This window comes from Catharus ustulatus, chromosome Z, assembly GCF_009819885.2.
Source record: "Catharus ustulatus isolate bCatUst1 chromosome Z, bCatUst1.pri.v2, whole genome shotgun sequence".
Classification (NCBI taxonomy): domain Eukaryota; kingdom Metazoa; phylum Chordata; class Aves; order Passeriformes; family Turdidae; genus Catharus; species Catharus ustulatus.
This window is the reverse complement of record NC_046262.2, coordinates 10,683,919-10,696,904: the sequence shown is the minus strand read 5'-3', so window position 1 is coordinate 10,696,904 and position 12,986 is coordinate 10,683,919. Positions and strand designations below refer to the sequence as shown.

General features: G+C 39.9%; 1 protein-coding gene across 2 annotated transcripts in view; it reads left to right on the top strand.

Annotated features, from left to right (window-relative positions):
- NPR3 (natriuretic peptide receptor 3) overlaps nt 1–8,852 on the top strand; it is a 43,681-nt gene extending 34,829 nt beyond the window's left edge. The window contains exons 8-9 of one of the 2 annotated variants that reach the window (XR_004420728.1): nt 1,823–4,659; nt 4,715–8,852. Coding sequence is in view for 1 of the 2 variants with exons in the window: in XM_033085455.1 (XP_032941346.1) it covers nt 1,823–1,934 (112 nt within the window). In the remaining variant the exon portion in view is untranslated. Of the gene's footprint in view, nt 1–1,822 lie in introns of both variants that reach the window. The other variant, XM_033085455.1, reaches the window with a different exon arrangement.
- The last annotated feature ends 4,134 nt before the right edge of the window (nt 8,853–12,986 follow it).

Genomic DNA, 12,986 nt, shown 5'->3' with positions numbered 1-12,986 from the left:
TTGCAGCTTCTGTACCTTGTAAATTGTAAATGTACCCTTCTGATTACCTTTCATTTGGATCTGTAATTGTCACAAACAAGTATGAAAATACAGTTTTGAGTGTGCAGGCAAACAGTTAAAAGGTCTGGGGAGTAATTCTGATGTGTAGCTTTGACTGGATTTTAATTTAAACACCTGTATATCTAAAATCCGGACCTGTCCTTGTGCAAGAGCTACTACTGTGCATACTCTGACCCATGGAAAGGTCTGACTTGAAAATACATAAAGAACGTAAACAACACAGGTTTTTCAAGGTATTTTGGAGCTTACTGATACAGCCACAAGTATTGAGGGAATATTTTCAGAACTTTTAGATTGCCATTTTCTATTCAGCCGTGTTGCTTGAATCAAAACCATGATATTGTAAAAATCTTTCTTCCATTGCTACATACCTAGCTGTGACTCCTGCCAGCTGTGCTGGTGGAACAGGGCTTTCCCTGGCTTTTGCCTTTTTTACAAGGCTTTTGCCATGCATCTCCACCAGCAGCGCAAGCACATGGAGCTGGACTAATGCCCTTCTGAAAAATTTCTCCTGAAACTGAGTAGAAGCGTAAATGTATATACAGTAATTTCACGATTACAAGCTGCACCATTTTGACTAAAATTTAGCTCCCAACCCGGAAGTGCAGCATACACTCCGGAGCGGCTAATATATTAACAAATTTAGGAAATTTCCAAACCCAGAAGTGAGAGCCTGCAAGCGCAGCGGTGCTGCCCACCCCCAACAAGCGCAGCAGTGGCACTGCCCAGCCCCTGACAAGCGCGGCAGCGCTGCTCACCCCCCGCAAGCACAGCGGTGCTGCCCAGCCCTGACAAGCGCGGTGGCAGTGGCGGCTGGGCACACCGCTCTCCTGCTTCCTGGCAGCTGCCCCAAGCAGGGCCGAGCCAGTAAACCCCGCCCTGCCACAATTCTGTTATTCTGTAACTAATTGGCAACTTTGTTGCACGCGGGTCCTCGCTGCGAACGACAGAGCGGCTTATACTCAGGTGCGGCTTATTTATGGACAAAGAGCGAAATATTTGCCAACACCCAGAGATGCGGCTTATGGTCCGTGCGGCTTGTATTCGTGAAATTACTGTAATGTAAATGATGATTTTGATGGTGGGGGGGAGATTTGGGTACTAAAGGGGAAGCTAAAAGGCAGTTGGAGGGTTTGTTTGACATACAAAGTAACACAGAATTCTTCAAAAGGTCCTAGAGGAAGACACACAGGAAGAGCTCTGTCTGATACATGAGCATTTGTGTTTATTTCTTATCTGTCTTCTACATCCCTCTTCTTAATTCATCATGTTAACGTCCTCTGACATTACAAACATAATAGCTTTCTCGGAGGGAAATGGGAAGATTAGTTAGTTAATACATAGTTTCAGTGAGAAACACAGCTGAATAGTCAGATCTGTTGTTTGAACTCTCCAGAAGGTTCTCCCCCACTCAGCATACTGAAAAGAAATTTGGCTTTGATCAATATAAAGCAGTGATGTGACACAGTTCACATGACACTTCACAAAAACTCCTAATCACTTAGATCAGAATTTTTCAAAGAAGTAAATGTCCGTGCCTTAGTGCTTTGAGACTGCCATGTAGAAATTAACAGGCATTCTTGAGCCTGGGTAAAATGTTCTGAGGCAAACTACTTTAATCTTTGACCAGGGTTTCACATTCTGCCACGTTTCATTTTTCAAATGGCACCCAGCTGTCCCCTACAGGCATTCTTCATAAGGGAAGTCTGTTAGCCTGTAGCTGGAGAAGGATTTCTCATTCTGTTCCTCTCCTTTCATGCAGAAAGAAATACAGAATAACTATTGAGAGAAGAACTCGACAGGAGGACTGTAACATGGGGAAGCATCGGCAGTTACGTGAAGACTCCATTAGATCTCATTTTTCTGCTGCATAAAGAAGAAGATGAAAAAGAATCCCATTCTTCCTAGGGAAAAGAAAGAATTAGAGAAAAGGACACAACCAAAGACATCAGTGTAAAAAGAAGAGGCTCTTGAAGAACTCACTCTTTTAAGCAGTAATTTTGTCTTAATTTCTTTCAGAAGCTCAGGAATGATTTACTAATCACATTATGCCACATGGCCTTTCATCTCATGAGAAAAGAAAATTATGCAGTTTGGTGTCATAGGATGTACTTAATATGTAAAGACAGTATTTCCTAAGGCATGTATTAAGGCTAGCAGATCTTGGTTTAGTTGATGGGGAATGCCTCGTTTTGTTCCTTTTTTTCTTTTTTTTTTAGCTTCTACCACCTCCTTCCATATTTGCATCTCACCCATGGGTATCAAATATGGTTTCAGAGGCACAGGTGCTGGTTGCTGTCAAAAGGAAAAAAGGGATTCATTTGGGGTACGATCCTGCATCACTGAATCACTGACACTGATAACAGGGGATATGAAATTTGGTGTACGGGCCTTAGTTCTGGGAGGGAACTGGCACTTGGTTGTAATTAATTCCACTGAGAAAGTCCGGCAGGTGGAAACAAAGGAACCATTATTTCCTTGTTTGTGTGGTGTCACACACAAACAAAAGCACCGTTTCCCCCTCTTAGCTGGTGGGACTTAGGAAAAGCTCCAGTGAAGGATGAGGAGTTTCACACATGTGAAGTAGTGACAGAGAAGACAATCAGGTCTCTGGAGAGGACTGATTAATTTATCAGTCTTATATGTGCTTTGTCACTCCTTTCTGTCCACTGCCGTGACTTTTCAGAGGGGCAGATGTTGTCCATGTCAAGCCTGCTCCTGTTCCCAGTGAAGTCAATGGCAAAATCCCATTAACTTCAGTGAGCACAGGACTGCACCCATAACTGTAAATATGAAAGTGTTTGTATAGTTGATGCAATTCAAAAGGGGATTTTTTGTGTGTGTGTGTAAAAATGACATTCCATGCTACCATTTTATTTTTTAGGATATTTTTAATCTTGTATTTTTCTATTAAAGTATCTATTTTTGCTTTGGTAGGATTGAAAATTAAGGAAGAGGATGTTTTGAAGACATATTTTTTATGATGGGAGTAACATGCAGGGAAAGTCAACAGCTGTAAATACATTTTAGAACCAGTGTTTAGGGGAGGAGAAATTACTTTATGGATGGTGATAGACTTTTTGCCCCACTTTTTTCTCCAGGCATGTGCAACATTCAAGTAGTTACTTAAGCAGCACAAATGCATTTATTCAATTGTCTATGTGATGGTCACCCTGATGCTGTAAATAATGCATTTTTCATATGTTAGAATCTTATAGAAATCAGTGAGATTTAACTATCCATATGTGTACAATTAAACACCCAAGGAACTACATTCAGGAGTTGTGTGTTGAAATGCTGTTTGAAGTGGACTTTAATCCTGCTGCCATCAGTATCCTGGAAATTTTGTCATTTGTTTTGTCAGGACCAAAACTGAATCTGTGTTGAATTAGCTACTGACAGGTTATTTTGTACTACACAAAGGAGGGCTTTGCACTTTCTAGTCAACAAATGGAAATGAACAGTACTTACTGTAAGTGTGATGAAGAAGACCCATTAAAGTATTGTCAGTGGCGAAACAGAGCTATGACTATGGTTCTAAGAGTCCATGAAATATTTTGGTTTATTCTATTCTGATTTCATAAGCAGAGCTTTCTGGTCCCAGCAGACTTGAAAGTTAATCTCAAAACTGGCTCTGAAGCTTGATTTCTACAAAACTTCTATGCCCTGAAGTGCCAGACTACCAATTCTGAGAAACCAGATGCCTGGGTTTACTTAGGACACTTGGGAGTGAAGAGCAAAAACTTGCTGTGTCTGCTTTCTGCCACCTTTTATTTGTTGTTGGACAGGTTTTTTTCTTATATTTAACTTAATTCTTAGCCTATGCAGAGTTCATCACCTGCCCCTGTGATATACTGTCCTATGTCCCAGGCAGCCAGAGGGCAAGGCATCCTGACTGTCAGGGCAGCCCCAGTACAGGCAGTTGATTTCCAGCATCCCATTTCCCAGTCTGGGCCCGTGTGACTTGTACAAAGGTGCTTTAGCCAAAGCAATGCTGATCAGTGGACAGTTTTCTGAAGTATTCTCCTTACTTCATGGCACCAGAGAAGAATGGTATTCTCTTTATATCAAGGGCACCAGAAGTAGGCTTGAGCAGCATTCATGATGCTATGGACTTGGGGAGGAAAAAAGGCTTCCTGATTAGTTTCTGGATTTTTTTTTTTTCCCAAGCAGTTGAGTTTGTCTAGCCCCTGGGCATGCTTAAGGTTTGGGATTTTTTTAGATACTTCCCAAAGTGGTTTTGATCTACTTCTGGTTTTGCAACTTGGCCTTTCTTATTTTTACTTTCTTTTACCCATTTGACTACTCCTCCACAGAATAAAAGGCAAGGAAAATTTTTAAATATGTACAGAAAGGAGGGTATGATTTGAAGCATAAGTTTTCTTGGAAATTATTTTTGTCGTGACTTGCTTTGCAGTATGAACAAGTACTCAAATGGGCTACTTTGGAATCAAGACAATTGTACAGATGTGCATTTTTCCTGTGCCATGCACAGCTGAGTCACACCAGAAGATGGGAGATTTGCTGGAACAATAAATTCTCATGACTGTTTATTTATTATGTCATTTTATGTTGCCTATTAAAGAAATATAATGGAAGGTCACTTTTTAATTAAAAAATATTAATTCTGATCCTTTTAAAAAACCCTATGTAGGTCACTTTTTAATTAAAAAATATTAATTCTGATCCTTTTAAAAAACCCTATGTAGGGTTTTAAATCATGACCTCAGGAAGTGTTTCTCTGAGATGTCTGTTGGTGGGGTGCTGACCTAGAGTTAGACAAAACTCTGCATCCCAGCACTTCCCAAGAAAGATGAACCTTTTTTGCACCTTAGAGCATTTTAGATCAATGGGCTTTAATGTTTGCAAATCGATGCACACAAACGTGTGTGTTTTTCCCATGGAAGTGTGGAGATCATTTAAGACATTTCACATAAGTAGATTCCTTCATAGCATAAATAAACTTGCTCTTCTTAGCTGCCTTTCACAGGCCTCTTGCTAATAGTTCCCAAGTCTTCCATGGACCATAGATCAGAAGCTGCCTTGAGTTTAGATTATTTAGCAGAGAGATTCTTTACTGGCTTAACGCACTTTTCCTTTCTGGTTCATCTGCATTAGCTCAATGCCACAATGTTTAGGCTCTGAACTCTGTAAGGGAATGTCTAATCAAAATAATAATAGTTGATTCTCAAAAGAGGTTTCAAAACCTACATTTTTGGCTTCAACAAATTGTCCATATTACAAACATACATCTGTATTACAGAGAAGCACAAGGAGACCCTTGACTCGGCTCAGCACTTCAGAACACACTTAAAATATGCTCAACTTCAGTTTCTAAGTGCTTTGCTCACTTGGGACCAAAGGGTATGATCCTGGCCATGGCTGAACCAAAGGGAGCTTTGCCATGTGCTTGAATTTAAGAAAGGCTAGCTGTGTAGGCCACATTTATTGCTGAATCTTACAGTTGTGCCTGTTAAATTGAAATTGAACTAGTGACTTCATACTCCGCTTGTCGAAGTTTGACCAATTCTGCTAATTTAGTATTTATTAAAATTACTAAACAGTGGTCAGTTTAATATCTGATTCACCTCAGAGTCCTGTTCCTGAGGGTTCTGTGGACAGTTTTCCTGCCTTTTTACCCTCATAGCTTTGACACCCAGGCTTCTACTGCAAGTGACAAAGATACAAAGATGAAGCAGAACTTTCAAAAGTGTCTGTGATGTAATTTCCTGAAACCCACAGCTTCAGAGCCCTTGTGCTTTGTCCTGTGCCACTGGTAGTTCTGAAACTTTTGTTTATAGACTCTTTGTGTATTCTGAGTTGTCTGTGACTACCACCATCACCAGTTAATTACCAGTTCCTGCTCTAGTGTCCTGCATTGAAGACCACACACAGGTGAGCTCTGAAAAGATTCAGTCTTTCCTAAAACTTGTGATTGAGTGTGATTGAGAGCACCTTGGAAGACTGTGGCTAGAATTCAGTTTATTAAAGAGTTGTATTAATAATTTTCTGAAAATAAACCATGTTAAGCTTTTTCCAATTTGTTATTAAGCCATGTGCCATTGCATTATTGGAAGTATTTCGTTGGGGCTTTTCAGTGGAGAGTTATTAAGGTGTAGATAATGCTTTGAAAACATTTGTGCTGGACAAAATAAAGAATGTTCTCTCTGACAACATATTTTACTGGGAGGTTGATCTCTGATTCATTTTTTGGCTTAGAAATGCAATCACACATTAAGCTGACAAAACACGCCTCTTACTGATTCAGTGGAAGTAAATTCAGGCCCTCAATGAGTGTCTTCAGGCTTGAAGCAGTTCAGAGTGAGTTTCTCAGTGCTGCAGTAGAACAGGCTGCATCAGCCTTAACTGACCTTGGCTCCAGTGATGTTTTCACCTCATGAATGCCATAATGCTCCTGGAAAGCCAAGAATAGACATCAAAGACAGGAAGCTAATAGTCCTGGTCATAAATTTCTTTGGCAATTCAGTCCACCTTTTCCGGAGCTCAAGACAGCTCCACATCCTTCACTGCCCTCCTCTGTGCTTTAGAGTGTAGCCTTGTGGGCATTCTGGTTCTTTCAGTGAAGCAGTTAAGGTTATTTTTCCTCATTTTCTCCAAGAGTAGAGTGAAGAGTCTTTAATTACCCATTTTTTTCACTGTCTTTTGTCTAGGTTCAGAAGTACTTTGGAAGGAAGACAGACATTTTCCATCATTTAGTCAGAAATGCTCCTTCACTGAGTGTTGGCTTTTAAGTAATTTCAGACATGGTTCATTGCTGAACACTGCTCAGCTCTCAACACACCTTATGTTGGCCCATGGCCATGCCAGTCACTATCAGAGTTCTAAACCTGGAATTACCTGTTGGGGTTTTTTTATCCTTGTCATTGCTATAAAATGATGTCAAATCTAGTGACCACCTTCCCCAATGCAGGGCACATGGAGACAGAAATACCCATTTCTAATGGCACGTTACCTTTTCTGTTGGTTTAGCAACATGCCCTAATGACTCACCTCGAAACAGTGAGCTGTAAAGGGACAAATTTCAAAGTGCATGTTTTGTAGGAGTCAGTTTTAGCTCTTTTTAGAAACAAAGCAACACAGGCGTTGCTCTTGGAATGTATTTTTAAGGACATGCTGGGAAAAATTTTGCTTTCAGATATGTTGTGTGTGTGTCACCTCTCCTCCTCCCCTTTCATTCTCGCTGTTGAAAGCATAAAAAGATTTGTGTGTGTGTGAAACCTTTCAAGTGGAAGAATGGGAGAGTTTGCACTGTGCATATCCCTGCTTAGAGGCAGAAATTAATTCAGATGGCTCGAGGGCTGAGTTGTTTTCCATTCTCAGATACGTTTTAACATCTGAGCTCTCAGACTGATGAAAAATGATTGTTGAAATTAAAACAAATAGCTGTTTGTGAGAGACCTCAGACCTGGCTGTCTGCAGGGTCAGCAAGCTGTGCAGCAGACATTGATAGTGTCTGTTCTCTTCTAAGGAATAACAACAGAAAGCCTGAGCACTGTGGCTTGCCCCAGTGAAGCCTTAATGTGTTGTAAAGGCAGCTCCCCCTTTATCTCATGCATAGAGGAAGAAAGGAAAAAGGTTAATGTTGGATTTTTTTATGGAGTTACTGCTGGTTTTGATCAAGAAGATAAGGCTGCCATAGTTCTGAGGCTTTCATGGGTTAGTGTTTAATTGTGTCCAGTGTATCACTATATAGACTTTTATTATGCCATTACTTCTCCCAGAATTTACCTTTTAGAAGGTCCTAATTGACATAAAACAAATTTACAGCATAAAAAACAACAAAAAGGAGAGGCTTACAGTTCCCATAAAAATCTCTCACTAACTGCTGAATTATATTCTGCATCAAAGACAAATTACTATGAATAACCTGACTCTACTACAGTTTGTATGTTAAGCTATATTCAGAAATGTTAGGTGGATTCATTAGATAAAAATCTTTGAAAGGGTAAAATCCACTCTGTGTGAACTGTTCCTTGGTATTTCTGTTACATGAATGTTGCTACAGGCCACTTGTGCAAGCAACTAAAATACACCAAAATCGGTATTAAAATAAAGTCTTATGTTGGGGGTGTATTTTGTAATGCCAACTGGTATGCACAGGGAACACAGGATTCTGCCCCAACTACGAACAGAGGTTTTGCTGATGTTGTGTATTAACAGCAGGCACAAGGAGCTCAGCTGCGTTTATTTCTACTTGGGGATGGTCTGGACTTCCCTTTCTCTCAGGAAAGAGAGTCTTTACCGTGCAGGTCTGAAAGTGCTGAGAAAACTTGGAGAGGCAAGATGAAGGCAGTGGGTGGGATTTGCTGTGTTTCTTGTGCATGGGGTGTAACAATGAAAAACTAGCAGGACTCATGATAGACACTGTGGACAGGAACTTTGTCCTGTTTTTTGTTGTGATGCTGTTCCCTATTAATGGAAAAACACTGGACAACAAAGAACCCTAGTGCCAGTTGAGCAGAAAACAAATGGAAAGCTGCACAGTATGTTGTACTGATGTAAGTAGAACTATCTGCATATAGTATGATTTTATTTATTGTTGTTTTTGTGTAGAGGAGAGTGTGTATTTGTGACTGTGGATATAACCTTTTTTCATTTGTGTAATGTATTTTATTTCTTCTATGACATAGTCATTTAAAATATCTACATTCACTGGTGTCCTCTGACTTTTTATTCTGTGCATTTTCTTTCACAGTTTTTAAGAATGCAAGAATATCACATAACCTAAATTGTAACAAAATACTTCCATTAAAGGCATAGGAATATGTTATCACCTGTTTCTATGGTGTCTTTTATCATCTATTTACTACGTCCTTGGTGTGTTCCACATAAGAGGGTACTGTCAGATGGTACAGAGTTAACAACAGGAGGGCTATTCTTGGTCTAGGAGACTGTAGGAACCACTGATTTTAATAATGCTTAGCAACTGATTAAATTAGGAATCAGTCTAACCTTTCTTTGGGAAGAAAGCTCCCTGTTGTATTTTAAGATCTGGGAAAGGTTTTAATCAGTGAACTTCAAATGAACTTTGAGTATTTTTGTACTTATTCTCAGTTGTCTAGAAATGCAAGCAATTATGAACCAAACTATTGAAATGTATTGAAACCTTAACTAGCAAACATTAATTTTTAGAGCCTGCAGAGGGGCAAAACTTAAATATTTCACTGAGCTACAAGTTAATTTCTTAGCAGCAATCTTATCAAATTTGGGGAATTTGATTCTGTTTCTTTCCTGTGTTATTAAATACAGTCTTCACATTATCCTGTTTTGTCTAGCTTTCTGCTTTCTGTATGCTTGTGTCTGGTGGAGCAATGTTGCCAGATTTAAGATCTGTGCTTGAGACTATGCCAGGCCTTTATAATCTGAAATAAGTGGAAATGAGTGTGAGGAAGAAGTATCTGATCACACTTGTATCACAATTTCAAATATTAAGAATTCACTGGAGAGTTGATAGAGAGATAAAAACATCCTCTGGGTTAACTATGGACCTTTCTACAGCTCAGGAAAATAAAAAAACCACCAGAGTAAAAATACAGATTTGAAGACACACATTCAGTTAGGGGAGGACTGAACTAATATCCTAGCAGCAGTGCCTTTCACTGGTCAATCTCTAAATATGTCACTACATTTAATTAACTCAATACTGAAAAGAAATTTTTTAAAAAATAGCAGTTTGTACAGCAGATTAGAAGTCCAAAGATAATAATCCTATGAAATTCTAGAAGATATTCTCAGTATTTGTTAGAAACAAGCTTATTTTAAATCTGCCTCCTTGTAGGTACACTTATATGCATGTTTTATAAATAAAAATTACTATTTCTCCTGCTTTTGCTTGATGGTTATGCTTTCATGTCGTCATCCCATTGCAGACAGGAATCCTCTGGAAGTACCTAGAAATTTTCCACTATTTCTGTATAAAGATTGTAGAAAAATTGTACAAATAGCCTTTTGTGTTCTTGATGACTGCAGTAACCATTACAGTAGTTTTGGGAGCAAAAGTGGATGTTCATGACACATCTCCAGTCTCTTCTAGCAATCTAAGATTCAGGTCAAGGTAAGCTAAACATTGATTTACTAATATTTGCTAATTTTCTAAATTTTCTGGAACTGAGAGCAGTAATGGTTGATGCTTTAACGCTGCTATATCGCAGGGACATATCTTCAGGGAAGACAGCAGGAAGACACACTTTTGACATCTTGCCTTCATTGATAGCAACTGAAAAAATCTCATCAGCTTCTCTGAAATGAAGTTTTCACTCAGGCTTGGGAAAATTTTCACTCAGGCATGCGAGAGCAGTGACTGCATTTATGTTCAGTATGTGACCCTCAGGCCAACATGTCACTACCTTCACTATCCTAGTGACAGGACTGTCTTCCACTGTCACTAGACTGATAATTTTTTTAATAGCTATCCTTCAAAACAAATGCTTGAGATGGGTGTGATGAACATATATCAACGTTTATGAAACTGTTCATCCAGATGTGTCAGGGATCCCTTTGTCAGCATCAGCCATTCTGACAGGTAAAAATGTCATTTGGTAAAATTACTTAAGGCAATTGATCTTCAGTGGTAGCAGCTTTTGGATATCATTTTAGATATCCTGAAACCTAGCTGGACACATTTTTGTGGTTCCTTAGGAAACTATTTCTTGAGGAGCATTCATCACATTTCTGAAAAGTTGTGGTGGCGTTTGAGCCAAGTCTTGGTATTGAACCTCAGCCAATGTTTTCTTGAGTTGAAAGAGCACTGCCAATAAAAAGTAATTGTACAACTGACAGAACCTCTTTTCTTTCCCCTTAGGAATAACCATAATTTACAGTCTGTAAAGCCTTTGTGAGCCAAAAAGGGTCTCCCTATGTACATATGCTACTCTTGGTAAGTCTTACTGTGTCATTTTAGGGTTGGTTTGATGGTCTTTACTCCTCTGCTTCAGAAAAAAAAAAAAATTTGTACTCCCCTTTCTATAAGTACTCTGCTCAGTTAATTGTTCTGGCAGCATGGCAGTTTATTTTCAGTGTCAGTTACTTCTTGACACTGCCATTTAATTTAGACAATTAAATCCCTGCTTTCAGGTTTTCTTATACCTGTGTATATAATTAAGAAAGAAGCTGATGACAAGAATTATAACCACGTATTTATAATTGTCCAGTATAGTGGGCATAGAAAGCTCATGTCTGTGTAAGCTCTGGTTTTCTCCCACCTGTATTTCTGTAGTATGAAAACAGAGCAGGTCCCCAGCTGCTCCCTTCATGAGCACCTCCAAAGGCCAACAACCACCCCTGTGCTGCCTGTAAGCCAGCAAGCTTCTCCTCTGGGATCTAGCAGGCTAAAAGCACACTTAAACCATATAAAGCACATAGGGGAAGTGGTGCTTGTGGCTCTTCCTCCTGTCTTGCCTGGTGTTAGAGCAGCAGTGGCGTGACTGGAGGAAAACCAGCATGCTGCATTTGGGTGAGGTGTAGAGCTGCAGTCTTCCTGCCTTCTCAGAGAAAAAACATGCCATTTGTAGAACAGTGTGTACTCAATTTACTCTTGCATAAAAAATAAGAATGCCTCAGGTAAAGGCATTTAAAAATAATATTCCTGTAATCTGAATGCCTAGACTACCAGACTACAGCAGACATTTCTCACTTTTTATTTCTCTGCTGCAGCAGAACGATATTTTATTGTTATTTAACCTTCAAAGGGGAAGGGTGAGAAGACAGACTTCACTGTAGCACAGGGGCCATTTTGACAGCAACGTGGATTTCAATCACTCTTCAAGCCTTACAGGAGAAAGGTATGATTTGGCACTTGCTAAGCCCTGTAACTAGTGTTTGTTATAATGACAGTACTAGGCGCAGTCCCTCTGACTGTGACTTAACGTGTCCTGGCCAAGTTAGATGCCTGAATCAAGGACTGGAATAATGTCTCTGACATCTGAAAAGGGAGGATCCTGCTCCCATAATGAAGAATATTAGACATTGAGAAAGTCCCTGGCAGCACTGTCTGCCACTGGCACTGCACACATTATAATATGTCCCTGCTAAACAGGACTGCCAGTAACCATTAAGCTGGACTTTTGCTTGGGCATCCTTAAAGCATGGAGTACCCAGAGAGTCCTCTGCAGTATTTGACTCCATGTGCAGGATGGAGCGTCTAGAGAAAGAATTCACAGCCTCTGACTAAATCTGCTGTGCAAGATTTCTTCAGAACAAATGAAGGGATCCTGCTTGCTCCTGTTTGATTTACTGCAGAGTTTCCTGGGATATCAACTGAAATAACAGCTTAAAAAAATACCTTTCTTTCTTAAGAAAAAATACTTACAGAAGTAACTCTTGTGCTCAGACATCAGAGGAAGCAGTGCAATAAAAAGAGATTGATAAACCCCTTAATTAGGTAAGGGAGTACAAAAAGCACAGCAACAGCCTGATGAGTACAGGAAATTAAACTGGAGGACTTAGGCTACTGGGTAATGATGAGAAAAAGGCATATTGAGAAGATGAGGGTTTTAGTCTCTGTTTTCAAGACAGATTTACCAGAGCAGGGGACTGGCCAGTATCCAACCTTTTACCCTTCTGGGATAGAGAGCAATTGGGTTTCTACTGGGTCCTGGGCAGTTTCAGGGAGGAAATAACAGAGCCTGTCAGGAAGGCACCAAAAAGTTTAAAGAATGCGGAGTCTCTGGCTTTTTGCACGCCTTCTTAAACAGAAATAAACTTCAGAACCACCTGGGATTCACCCAGCACCAGTTATAAATATGAATAATGGAGTAAAGACATAAAACAAAGGAAAGTGCAGGCTGTGTATCAGGAAAAATTGCGTAAGAGTGTGATCTATTAGCCCTCGTGCACTCCTCCCAAAGGGGGTGGAGGTAGAATTTCTGTTGCTCAAAGCATTAAAACCCCAGGCCCTGGGGAGTGTG